Below are 13,400 nucleotides of genomic sequence, written 5' to 3'. Positions count from 1 at the left end.
ATAAAAAATTTTTATCATTAATATTTAAAAAAATAAAAAATAAAAAATTATTGATTATTTATAATAAAAATTCATCATTGATATTTTTTAAAAAATAAAAAATTTAAAAATTATAAAAATTATAAATTTTTTTGTGATGAAATGCAAGAAATATCGTAAATACTTCATATACTTAAACTTTCAACTGTATAAAAAATAAAAGTTTATCAACTATTCGATGGACTAAATTGTGTCATATACTTCTAAACTGCATGCAGAAGGCCTTTGCTAGATCCTTCAGTATTATTTTTGAAGAGTATATTCATGATCTTAATTGGTATGCGATGATTGTTTGTCGCAGATACTCTCTAACTAGCTGTATTCTTATTATTGCTATTCAGTTCAAGATTTATTCTAAGATTGACATACTCTTGGGCAGATATTATCCTTTTTACTATGCTCCTTTTGTATCGGATCTCAAGGGTCTTAGCTGCTTGCAGATTAAATTTGAGTTCGGATGTCCATTCAAACCTTTCGATCAACTCATGGCAGTGTTACCATCAAAAAAGTAAATCTAATTACTTAGATTTTTTAATTATAAATTATATTTGATTATTAGTTAATAGTCTAATAAGATTATTAATGATTAAAATTTAATTTTCATTGTAAATAATTTTTTTAATAAGATTTTTTAAGAGAAAAAATTTTTTTAATAAAATTTTTTTTATTTTTTTGATAGAATTATTGACGATGAAAAATTAGTTTTCGTAACATTATCGACGATGAATATTTTTCATCGTAAATATTTTTTTTATTTTTTGACAAGAATTATTAGCGATGAATATTATTTTTTGTTGCTAATAAGATAATTAACGATGAAATATTTTATTTTTATCTTAAATAATTTTTTAAAAAATGAGAATATTTTTTTTTGATGAAAATTATTAGCGATGAAAATTATTTTTCCATCGCTAATAATATTATTAGCGACGATAATTTTTTTCATCATAAATAATTTTTTTTTGTGGCAAAATTTTTTTATCGAAGAAATTTTTTTGGTGGGAAGAGAATTTTTTTAGCGAGAAAATGGGAGAAATTTTTTTTTTGGCGAGAATTATTAACGATAAAAAATATTTTTTCATCGCTAATAAGGTTATTAGCGACGAAAAATTATGTTTTGTCGCAAATAATTTTTTTTGTGGCAAATTTTTTTTTTATCGAAGAATTTTTTTTTGAATTATTAGTGATAAAAATTAGTTTTCATCGCTAATAATATTATTAGCAACAAAAAATTACATCACTAATACTCTTACTTTCATCAACATCAAATCGACGTCTCTTTGTGCGAAACCGCTTGAAACCCTTATTTCCCCCACCCCCCCTCTCTTCTTTCCCTGACCTCTCTCCCTCTCCCTCTCCCTGAGCTCTCCTCTCTCCATGCTCTCCCCTCCATCTCTTTCCGCCGGCGAGCCCCTCTCCACTGCCGCCATCCACCGTCCGTCGGAGGTAAGATTTTCAACTATTTTTTTTTTGTGTTGATCGGGCCACCGGAAGGCGAAGCCGTCCGTGGCGGGGTGGGTGGGTGGGGTGCCATGGGCTGCCGGTGGCGGCATGGGGTCAGGGAGGGGTCGGCCGATTTCGGGGAGTAGAGGCCATGGGAGGCCGACTCCGAAGCTCATTCAGGAAAAAAAATATTTTAAAAAAATAAAAAATTATAAAATAAAATTTAGGTTAAAAATATTTTAGAAAAAATAAAAAATCATCGAGTTCTCGGAATTAGGTTTCATGTTATTATTTTATGTTAATATTATTTTACATGCTCAACCGCTTATAGTTTATTTTATATTTGTTGCATAAATTTATTTTATATTTATTGCATAATCAATTATTTATAATTTTTATTATTATTATTTAATATTATATTCATTTATATATCAAAAATTATAGGTATGGTACAAGGAGACAGACAACGACGTTCATGTTCGCCGTCTACCTCGGAGGCTGAGGCACCTTCATCGATTTCTATTGCCGCACCAGTTCCATCATCAAAAAGTCCTGCACTGGCAGGTCCCGGTGAGATGGGTTTGAGTGAAGCGGATCTGAGTGGTATTATTATTCTTTTTATATAATAAAATTTAAATTTTTTAATTTGGATAGCTATCATATTAATGATTTATTTATTGTTATTTCAGGTCAGTCTCCATCGGTAGTGAGGCGGGGACGAGGTCCATCGAAGAACCTCGCTCTAGAGTGTTGGAGACATCCAAACTTTTTTCTTAAGTTTAACTATTGAATCATTTATTCTTAAATTAAATTTATTATTTACCAATTTAACTGGATAACTGTACAGAGAAAATATGTCCAGAATGCAATGAATCAGACGAGACAATAATGGTAGAGCGGACGCGTCGACGATTATCAGCACTTCTAAATCCAGATGATGGAGCAGATAGTGCAGATGGAGCAAACGATACAGCTGATGAGGTAGCAGCAGGCCGATCCGAGCTTCGTCGAGCGCTCTCCGTCTCCAGCTCGTTCTCCAGATGTCAATATTTAATGACTTATTGATGTATTTTTTTTATTTTAAATATTTTATAATTTTAATTTAATATAATAAAATAATAAAATTTATTTATTAATTTATTATATAAAATTTTTATTTTAATTTTTTTAATTATAAAAAATATTATATATATAAATTTAAAATATATATTCATAATATTTTTTTAAAAAATATGGCCAAATTATTAACGATGAAATTATTCTCGACGAAATATTTATCATCAAAAATATTTTACTAACATAATTTAATTTATCAATAAATATATACTTAACAGTGACGAAATTTTTTTTATCGTAAATAATTATTAGTGACGTAAATTTTCGTCAAAAATTACCTTATTTGCGACGAAAATTTTCGTTGCTAATATTGTTCAATTTTATTTATTTTTTATTAAATTAATAGCAATGACTTATTTTCGTTGTAAAAAATTTTTTTTGCGACGTAAATTTTTTGTCGCTAATTAAATTAATAGTGACAAAAATAATTTCATTGTTATTAATTTTTTATTTATCATCGATGATTTTTTTCATCACAAATATTTTTTTTAGATTAAATTTTTTCATCTTATTTTTTTTAATGATGAAAAAAATTTATCGAAAATATCATTATTAGCAACAAAAAATTATTTCGTTGTAAAATATTATCAATGATGAAATTATTTGCGATGAATTATTAACGATCAAAATTTTATCGCTAATATGTATTAGCGACAAAAATCGATTATTAGTGACGAAAAATTTTCGTCACTAATAACCTATTTTATTGCAGTGAGTCCTATATATGTCTAATTGGCCTGCCAAAATTGACCATACACCATCCATTTCACAACCGTTGCTCCACCACTTTGAAATGAAAATGAAAGGAAGACTGATCACCTACCCAAGTAACAAATGACTTGTGTGTCAAACACCACAAAATGATATCACAAGTCACAAGTTTTATTAAAAACAATTGCACAAATGCTCTTTAGGGACTTTGGTTGACAATTTTTACTAAAGTAACTTCACGAAAATATTAAAATGATGGAGTTTGCTACATTAATTATTTTGTTCTTTTTAAAAAATCTATTTTATCAAAATTGGCGAGTTACAGAATCCACACATTAGCTTTAGAGAGGACAACTTCTTCCCTTTCTAATAGAATGTAATTACAGAAATCATATGTCAATAGTTCTCTATTTTAGGGAAAAACTATAGACAACCAAACAGTGTTTATAAGCAACAATTACGCTAACCAATAATAGTTCCTTACTCTCGTTTCTTGGTTAGAAGTGGATTAGATCGTGCCTTGGTTACCTCGATTAAAATGAGCCTAGTCTGTAACAAGATATGGATCCTGTTTACCAACCGGGCTCAGCTTATTCCATGAGGTATCCGACCTGGCTTGTTTATCTGATAGGGCCCCCGCCTTACTTTGTTGACATGATTTAACTACAGCGAACTGGACCAGAATCATTGCGCTTTGTCGGGGTTGAGGGGCGCCTCTGCAAGCCCTCTGGCGTGCTGCAGCCATGTCAACCACCAATATTTGCTTCAATCGGAACGAGGAATCTTCCAAAGGGACGTAAGTCACGGGATGACCAAATCTCCCGCCTCATCTTAACACGAAAGCACAGCGTAGACCAAACCTCCAGGCAGTGGTGGTGTTGAATGGAACCATGCATGGAAGATAAGGATGGGCGACTACGTTTCAACGTGGAATGTACGTGGGGTATTGTATTCCCACCATTATTCTCAAAAAAAAAAAAAAAAAGGAAAAGAAAAAAATTATGTGCTAATTAACCACTTCAAGAAGAAGACTTGTCGGAATGCCTGGCTGAACAGCATGGTGAGGTGATGGGGATGTTGTTGGAAGGTCAATCACTGCGAACCTCCATTGCTGGATGCATTAAATCACGTTTGTCAAAAAGATGGCTTCATGTCTCCATCTCTCCTTTTCGTCCGTCTCCACTCTTTCATTTGTTAAACAGGCGGAAGGACAGCCATCTTTTTTCATTATGGGAGAATAATGACACCGTACTGTTAGGTGTCACCAAACGAATACAAAATCCCAGTTTAATGCGTATACGAAGGCATCATGCCAACCTTAATTAGGAATATATATATATTTTTTTATATTTTTGGTACATAAACTGTATATGTTTTCATTGTCTAATACCATGACATGTCATCGATAGTTGGCCGTTGTTCTGTCGGTCCACCGTTGCTTGAATTGTTTGGAACTCTATTCAGTTCTCTTGGACCAAATCGTTATCGCCGGCTTATTCTTTATTTTTGGACTTACACGCAATCGGTCATAATGTTAACTTACAAGCAATCATGCCATGTGGGTCCAGGGTAGCCTTCTTTTTGTGTATATATAAGGAGGGGCTCTGGCATCATCATCGATATCGGGTTCCAGCGCTTAATCTCTAGCATTATACTTCTTGTTTCTATCTATAAGGTGTGCAGCAGTCTCTCTTTCACTTTCTCGGTTAGCTACTTTTCCTTGTCACAATTACGTGTTATTTTTTAGGACTACCTAGTAAGTCGAGTAATTTCAATCTAGAGCAAGCAACTCCAGCATCCCTTTGATTCTTGCTGGATTTTAGAAACTTAAGGATTCTGTGGCATGTATGATCTTCATTTCCATCCTTCTTGAGAAGAAAGTTCTTCTGCCATCAAATACAAATGATTACTATCTCACGACTTTCTGTTTGGTGTTGCCTAAAATGGAGTCAAGCATGATCATGGCCAACCGTAGAAGCTTAGAGACAAATAGTTGATTAATTTTGCAAGTGCTACAACCACTGCTAATCTTTGTTTCAGATAATGGGCTAGCTGTTCACTGCATTCGCAAATAATTAGTATATCTCTTAAGGTCCAACTTAGTATTTATCTTTATGTCCATATAAACACCTTTTGTCTGATTTATTTCTATATTTTTTCACAGGAAAGCTACAGGAATGAGGTCTACGCTGTTGTTGAGTATTTTTTATCTAATCATCGGTCTGGCAGTCGGGACCAGACCACCACCTCCAATAACTGAGCAAATCCTTCGAAACGTCGCCGGCTCTCTTCAAATGTACATCGAACCCCTCCCGCAGATGCCTAAGCTCTATGGCTATTCAATCGTAAATGGATGGCCAAAGTCCGTCACACTCATCATCGGCATGTTCGAAAAGAAATGGGTAAGAATCAATATCCTTCTGCCCTGCATTATACAAACATAAAAATTACTGTGGCCAATCTTCTACCATCTGTCGTCGGTGCAGAGCATCTGTAAAATAAAATTTTCACAGATCAAAATTATATATTAATCTACTTGTTGTCGACAATATATACTTGATATGGTACTTAATTTGCCGGACATGCAGCTAGACCTAAGATAAAGAGAGAGATGTGACTATGGGAATTCCAATTCTGCTAAGTAATAAACTCCCAGTCGATAAATGGCTAAGTGGATGAACTTTTTGTCCATAACAAAATTTCAGAGATTACCATGGATAATAATTTTTGTCTCCAAAAATATTTAGAAATTTATAGATAATTTTTTCTACCTAAAAATCTATAGGCCTAGCTCTAAAAATCAATTTAATATAATAAACAAGCCGGTTAGATTCAAATATGCATGTATGACTCGTTAGCCTCGATCGGGCTAGTCACATGTTCTCGTTAAAACACTGTTACAACATCAACCTTCTTTTTAAATGTTGGACAGATTCGTACTGCATATTAGTCAAATAACATTTCGCAAAAGAAAAAAAAAGGGGTTATATTTAAGAGAAAATAAAACTAAAAGAATTACATGTTATTCTCGTAGCTAGAAAAAGCCAAGAATATTCCGGACTTATTATTTATCCTAACCGATGCAAGCTAATGGTATCCACCTTTCTGAATGGCAGCCCGCGCACTAGGGCGCAAAATGGACATAATACATTAATGGCGCAACACTGTTGATTAGTGTTAATGACGGTCTCTCAATAAATCCAAAGATTTCCCCCTTATTATATCTCTTTTGCAGGAGGTTTGGTAAAAAGAATTCAATTTACTTTTTTTAAAAAAACAAGAAAGAAAATCAGATAACAATCTAAAAATCAACTCCTCATAAAAAAAAAAAAGAAAAATAAGAAAAAATAAATAAATAAAAGAAAGAAAAAAAATGGAGTTCCCATTTCTTTCTGCTTTTAATTCCTTTTCCTTTTAATTATAAAGTTTCTGATTTGGTTTTGCTTGAATAAATTCACTTGGGCCCTGGAACCTTTTTAAATCTAGTCAAGTGTATCTCTTGAAAGATAATCCTATGATCCAGTGCAAGCTAGTGTTATTGGTAGAGCCTCAAGCTGTCTGATAGGTTATCTTTTTTCTTTTCTTCTTTTTTTTTTTTTTTTTTTTTGATGAAAAGGAGGTGAAACCTCCATTATTTATTAGTACTTAAATTAGACAGTTTGAAAAGAGTTACATAGTTGTAACCTTTCAGTACATCTCTACTATATATGCTTAGCTCTTTTTTCCTAATTTGGGTTGAGGAAATATAGTCGTTTCCTCGTGAAGTATTAATGATTGTCTTTGAGCAGGAAAGAAGTCTTCAATAACCTATCTCCCAACAGCAGTCTCAATCAGGCTTTTGAACCTCAGGTGTCCAGCTTACTTCTTTGAAGCAATCTTGGTTATATCACCTTTAAAACTCTGAAGACAGGAAAAGAAGAATCTGATTCTGAAACTCTGAAAAGTTCGACAGATCTGAAAACAGATTTTTGGTTAAATATTGAAAGCAGAGAATCCGATTTTGTGAACTCGTTAGCTCTGAAAATTGATTTGTCGTAACCTCTGTAATTCTGAAAACCTGTCTCCATCAGTGTCTATTTGCTCCGAAAATCCATCCTCTCTTATCTCCTTTTTTTTCTTCCCCACTATTCCCTGAATATAAGACCTCTGATGTTTCCTTCTGAGATTGCCGCCAAGTTTCCCCAAAAAAGAGTCCTCGATCTGATGAGTGCCCATATCTTCTTTTATTTGTGTACCACTAAATGCATTGTCTGTCGCAGGAAAATTTTTGTTTCATCTGTCCAGAAGATAAAAAGTGCTGCAATTTGCTGAGCAATTTGGTTTAGGATAGTAAGCATGGAATTCAAATACCTGTTTGTTGTGCTCTTTCCAAAGACACCACAGACCAATTATGAGAAGCGCATCTATTCCATGTCTTTGATCTTGATTGACATTATTGACTCTCCCTGTATTCCATAAAATGTCCAGTGTGGATGGGAGTTCTGGCAGTTGCAAGTTTAGGAGTCGCTGAGTCCAAATTGTTCTGGAGAAACGGCATTCAAGCATAAGATGATGATTAGTCTGATAGGTTATCTTAAAGTGGTCTGCAGGCAATGGAAACGATCAAATTATCTGATAACAACTCTTTCGCATGCAGAAATTCCACCGGGACTTGCCGCCGACGACCGTTTTTGCTTTCGGCACCTGCCCGGACACCGCCACGTTCCCCGGCCCCACCATCGAGGCCCTCCAGGGGGTCCCACTGCATGTGACGTGGCAGAACCACCTTCCTCATAGCCACATCCTCCCATGGGACCCCACAATCCCGGTAGCCAACCCGAAGCATGGCGGCGTCCCCGCCGTCGTCCACCTCCACGGCGGCGTCCACGAACCCCAGTCCGACGGCAGTGCCCTCGCCTGGTTCACTGCCGGCTATCTCGATACCGGCCCAAAATGGACCCAGCCCACCTATACCTATCCCAACGTCCAGCACCCGGGCAACCTCTGGTACCACGACCACACCAACGGCCTCACCCGCGCCAACCTCCTCGCCGGCCTCATAGGCGCCTACGTCATCCGGAACCCCCACGTCGAGGTCCCCTTCGGCCTCCCCAGCGGCGACGCCTTCGACCGCCACCTCATCCTCGCCGACCGGAGCTTCGCCACCGACGGCTCCCTCTATATGAACAACACCGGTGACAACCCCTCCATTCACCCCCAGTGGCAGCCAGAGTACTTCGGCGAGGCCATCACCGTCAACGGCAAGGTCTGGCCGTTCCTTGCCGTCCAGCGCCGCAAGTACCGCTTTCGTATCATCAACGCCAGCAATGCGCGTTACTTCAAGCTTGCACTGTCCAACGGGCTAATGTTTTACGTCGTCGGCTCCGACTCGTCCTACCTGCCGAAGCCCGTTGCCAGTCCGACGATCGTCGTCTCGCCGTCCGAGACCTTCGATGTGGTGATCGATTTCTCGAAATCAACCACCTCAACTGCGGAGCTAACCAACAGTGCATCATACCCGTACCCCAATGGTACTGCTGCCGGCCAGCTAAACGGCAAGGTAATGAGGTTCGTCATATCGGCCGATACCCCGACCGACGATTCGAGGATCCCGTCAAGCCTAGTGAATTATCCGGCGGCCAACGAGGGGGAGGCGACGGTGAGGAGATACATTACAATGTATGAATACCAGAGCTCGACCGGGAAGCCGACGCACTTTTATATCAACGGGAAGAGTTTCGAGGACCCGGTGACGGAGATGCCGAGGCCGGGGAGCACGGAGGTGTGGGAGGTGATCAACCTAACGGGGGATAACCATCCATTGCATGTCCACCTAGCGACGTCCCAGGCCGTGAGGGTGACGGAGCTGGTGGATTTGACGACGTTCGGCAATTGTATGACGGCAAACAATGACGCCGTTAAGTGTAACGTCTCGGGCCATGCGGTGGGGAAGAAGCTGCCAGTGCCGGAATACGAGAAAACGTGGAAGAATGTGGTGAAGATTGAACCTGGCTACGTGACGACGGTGGTGGTGAAGTTTAGGCTTATTGATACGAATGCGTCGTATCCATTTGACGCAACGGCGGAGCCCGGTTACGTCTACCATTGCCATGTAAGCTCTCATTTATATCACCCCTTTTTATTACCGGGCTCTTTATTTTAATCGACCTAATTAATAGGATAATCCCAATAGTTTTAACTAAATGAGAGAAACAAGTCCTAAATTCGGTTATGTTCTACATCCTGTTGCGGGCTTACATTTATAAATATTGGCAGGGTTTTCCAAAATGGAACTTTACAAACTTAAAGAACTCGTAAAATCAAATTAAATAATATATGTTTTGCACATGATTTGAATTAAATAATATTTTTTAATTAATATTTTTTGTCCTATTTGTTGACCTACTCCAATTACCTTTCTGAGGACACCTACCCCAATCATCTTGCTTTAAACTCAAACTTGTGTTATTTCGGCTAAGTGTTCGCTATTGCAATCACTGTATTAATTAATTGAATAAAATTATTTTTAATTAAAATATTTATTATAAAAAAATATCTCAAATATAGAAGATAAAAAATTAAATATAATAAAAAAATAATATATCAGATTATTAATAAATTTTTAATTTTTAATACTATTTTTTAGATCTTATTGGTCTGTGTTCAACATTACTCTTCAATTACATAATACATAAAAAAGTCATAAATCATGTAACTAAAAAATTATGTATGTATGTGTGTGTGTATATATCAAAGAAAAATATTAAGAATTTTATCGATATTTTTAATTGTGTTACATACTAAGGATTTAGAATATTAAATGAATAATATCAAATATTTTTAATTTCATTCTATCACTAATGTTGATTTCTTTTAATGAAAATAACTGATTATTGAAATACCATAATTTTCTTAAAATAACTGAATTTATGACACAACATATCTATTTAATTAAATATATTTGTGCTCTTCAAATTTTATTTTAATTGTTAAGTTTTTTTGAGCTATTCATGTGGTCATAAGTTCAAATCCGTGGTCCCGTGCCTTGATGACTAATAAGGAGAGTGGAAGACGGAGAGGATAGAGATGGTAATAAGTGACAAGTCGAAGAGGATGAAGAGACACGGGAAAATGGGAGTAGTTTTCATTGAAAAGACATGGTCCTTATCAGAAAGAAAAACATGGGTCCCGCCTTCATAATGGTGAGAAATTATTATGGAGCAACTCCACCGTGGGCCAGTCCAACCAAAAAGTAACACCGATCCTTTTCCCTGTGTCCTCGCTTTATGTGTAATGGGAAGTGGTCCATGGTTGACTTGGCTCCACTAATATTTTCTCAGAAGATAGGGTGGAGAATGCATTGATGGCTTAACTCTTCTCTACTTTCTTTAAAAAATGCCATTTTAAATGAATCCCTTTTCCCTGATTGCAAAATACATCATAGAGGATGACTGATGGAGTAAGGCAAGACAGGCCATGAATAAAAATAATATGCAGTATATCACCCTACGAGTATAATAGGTGCATGCATGTGTTATAATTAAATAACGTATGAATCTTTTGCAGTGTATCATACTGCACGCACTATCCATCATATGATGGATGATACGTATGACCATATATATACATGCATGGCTACGTACAGTCATACATGATGGGATGGATGGCATGTGTGATATATCATATCATACTATGTACTATGATACTGTAGAGAATCTGCGCCCTCATAAGTACGCCAAGAATGTCAACAAAGCAAAACAATAACAAACCCATCCATGTGGAAATTTTCACCTGCACTTAATGAAGAGGTTGCGAGGTCTATTTTCTTGTCACTTAGTGTATTGATCGTTTGTCATTTCATGTGCACAGATTCTAGACCACGAAGACAATGAAATGAGTCGGCCCATGGCGCTAGTTCTTTGACGCCATGCCAAACCGGAAAAAGACGAGCATTTCTTAGAGATTTTTCGACATTTCACTATCTTAAGCAGGAAGCTTGGTCCACAAATCTTTGGAGATGCCCCCACTGCTGAAGAAAGTCTAGTATGGATTAAATATTTTGATAAACTGCTTTCATGTATGTAAAAGTTTATTTTATCAAAATAATGTAAGTAGAAGTTTATGGGATTGTGATATATAGATGCTCTACGAGTGGCTTAAGTACCTAGTTTGTGTTATCGGAGGACGGCATTTTTAGTTCCATATCGATTATGAGTCAAGAAAAAATATGATTTATATGGAATAAGATCTTTTTTTTCTCCGTAAGATGTCTTTTAAAAATTAAAATCGTGAGGCTCCAAATAGCTAAAACTATGCATGTCTTATTTTTCAGATGAGAATCTCCAACACCTCCTTAGGAAGGTCATGCATGCCATTAATGTCCCTACATTCATGCCATTAATGTTTTCAAATATTTTCTCAGTCTTATCTTCCGGATGGGAATCTCCAGCATCTCCATAGGAAGGTCATGCCTACATTTATGTCATTAATGTCTTCTAATACTATCTCCTTAGCCAGTATTCTTGATTTGCTACAACTATACTGAGCCTTGGCTAACAACAACTAGACTTAGTTCCATTATCTCAAAGTGATTAGTGGACAACATCTTAACTAGACATTGTTACGCCCCAAACCCAGCACCTAGGATCGAATATGTGATACAGCCATCTGAATTCTAGAGCGATACCCTAGAGATCATGTAAGAACTAAAATAAATTTAAATTTAAATATTTTCAAAACAATCAGATAAATATCAATCATGTCAACTAAGTTGATGTATCAAAATAGATAGCCAACTTATTCAATCATAAATATTCAAATGTCCAATGATATCAGAAAATTTAATTAGCTAAGCACTAAAAGTTTCAATACTCGACTTATTGTCCAACCCATCCGAACTAAGCTTTTGGACTTTCTTAAAAAAAAACAACATAAGTATATGAGCTCTTCTAGCTCAGTAAGAATTATCGTACATCTACATCAGAATAATAAGTATACTAAAAATATATCAATAAGCATATCAAGATAAAATCATGAAGACTCATAATGCATATTTGAAATAACATGCATCAAACTTATAATCACACAATAGATCATCACATGCCATTAAGTAAGGTCTTTTATTCAACATAATATCCATCTGATCTTAACATTTGTTTCCTCTTTTCCACAATTCTAGTATAATAATCTTTAACTTTCCGGCTTTGGACTAATCAAGACCATGCGACGCTCTTTATTCGGATCGATGTTTTTTAATCTTCTTTGAATCAACTTTTTATTATGATCTTTCTCGGATTAAATTTTCTTGATCTTTCTTGGATCAAATTCTTCATGATTTTTCTCGGATCACATTTCCATGCATAAGATCGTAGAGACTGTTCCAAGTATAAGCTCTTGGTTGGTTATCTCTCGATCTTTATCGAATCAAATTTTCACACATAAGCCCATGGAGACTGTTCCACATGACGAGGTTAGTCCAAATCATATCTTTTCTATCCAATTATTATATATTAATTGCATCAATTAATTTTTAGTTTTCAATATAACGAAGATAAGTATATTATATCAATATAATCATACCATCAATCAAACGTACTCATGCTGAAAAATTATATAAGAAACAATAGTGTCTCAAATATAATAAATTCATAAACATAAATCTAATGATACAAAACTAACAATACAAATTCAACGATAAAAATAGCATATATAATGGTGATTATGTACAGAGATTCTTATCTCGATAAGTGATAAACTGGACTCACTAGATTGTGATCTGGATGTCAAAATCCTTACTCGATGTCCTCTTGTCTAGTAGATTGCTCTCCTATATATTTAATTTAATATTATAAATTAAATAAATCAATTTAATTTTCTAGAATCCGCTATCAGGATTCAACAGAGTCCACCCCCTTCCAGTCTCAAAATTTTTTATTTAAAATTTTTCTCCTTTTTCTTCCATAATCCATCTAAATAGAATTAAATAGATAATTAAATAATTAAATAATTTACTAATTATTAAAAATTATAGAAAAGAGAGAAGAACTTTCTTCTCTCCTCTTCCAAAATAGGGGTTCATCCCTCCCCTTCTTCCTCTCCCGCACATGGCCAAT

At 35.5% G+C, this 13,400-nt stretch overlaps 1 protein-coding gene across 2 annotated transcripts; it reads left to right on the top strand.

Annotated features, from left to right (window-relative positions):
- Nucleotides 1–4,930: 4,930 nt before the first annotated feature.
- Nucleotides 4,931–11,550, top strand: LOC105041185 (multicopper oxidase LPR1 homolog 1). 2 transcript variants are annotated; one of them, XM_010918043.3, is made up of 4 exons: nucleotides 4,931–4,984; nucleotides 5,474–5,711; nucleotides 7,946–9,400; nucleotides 11,158–11,550. In XM_010918043.3, exons 2-4 carry the CDS (start codon nucleotides 5,487–5,489, stop codon nucleotides 11,209–11,211), a joined length of 1,734 nt encoding a protein of 577 aa, XP_010916345.1. In that variant the 5' UTR covers nucleotides 4,931–4,984; nucleotides 5,474–5,486; the 3' UTR covers nucleotides 11,212–11,550. The 2 variants fall into 2 exon arrangements, with proteins under 2 accessions (XP_010916345.1, XP_019704518.1); XM_019848959.2 differs by having other exon boundaries at nucleotides 4,932–5,014.
- The last annotated feature ends 1,850 nt before the right edge of the window (nucleotides 11,551–13,400 follow it).

This window comes from Elaeis guineensis, chromosome 3 (genome assembly GCF_000442705.2).
Source record: "Elaeis guineensis isolate ETL-2024a chromosome 3, EG11, whole genome shotgun sequence".
Classification (NCBI taxonomy): domain Eukaryota; kingdom Viridiplantae; phylum Streptophyta; class Magnoliopsida; order Arecales; family Arecaceae; genus Elaeis; species Elaeis guineensis.
This window is presented reverse-complemented; position numbering and strand designations above follow the sequence as displayed.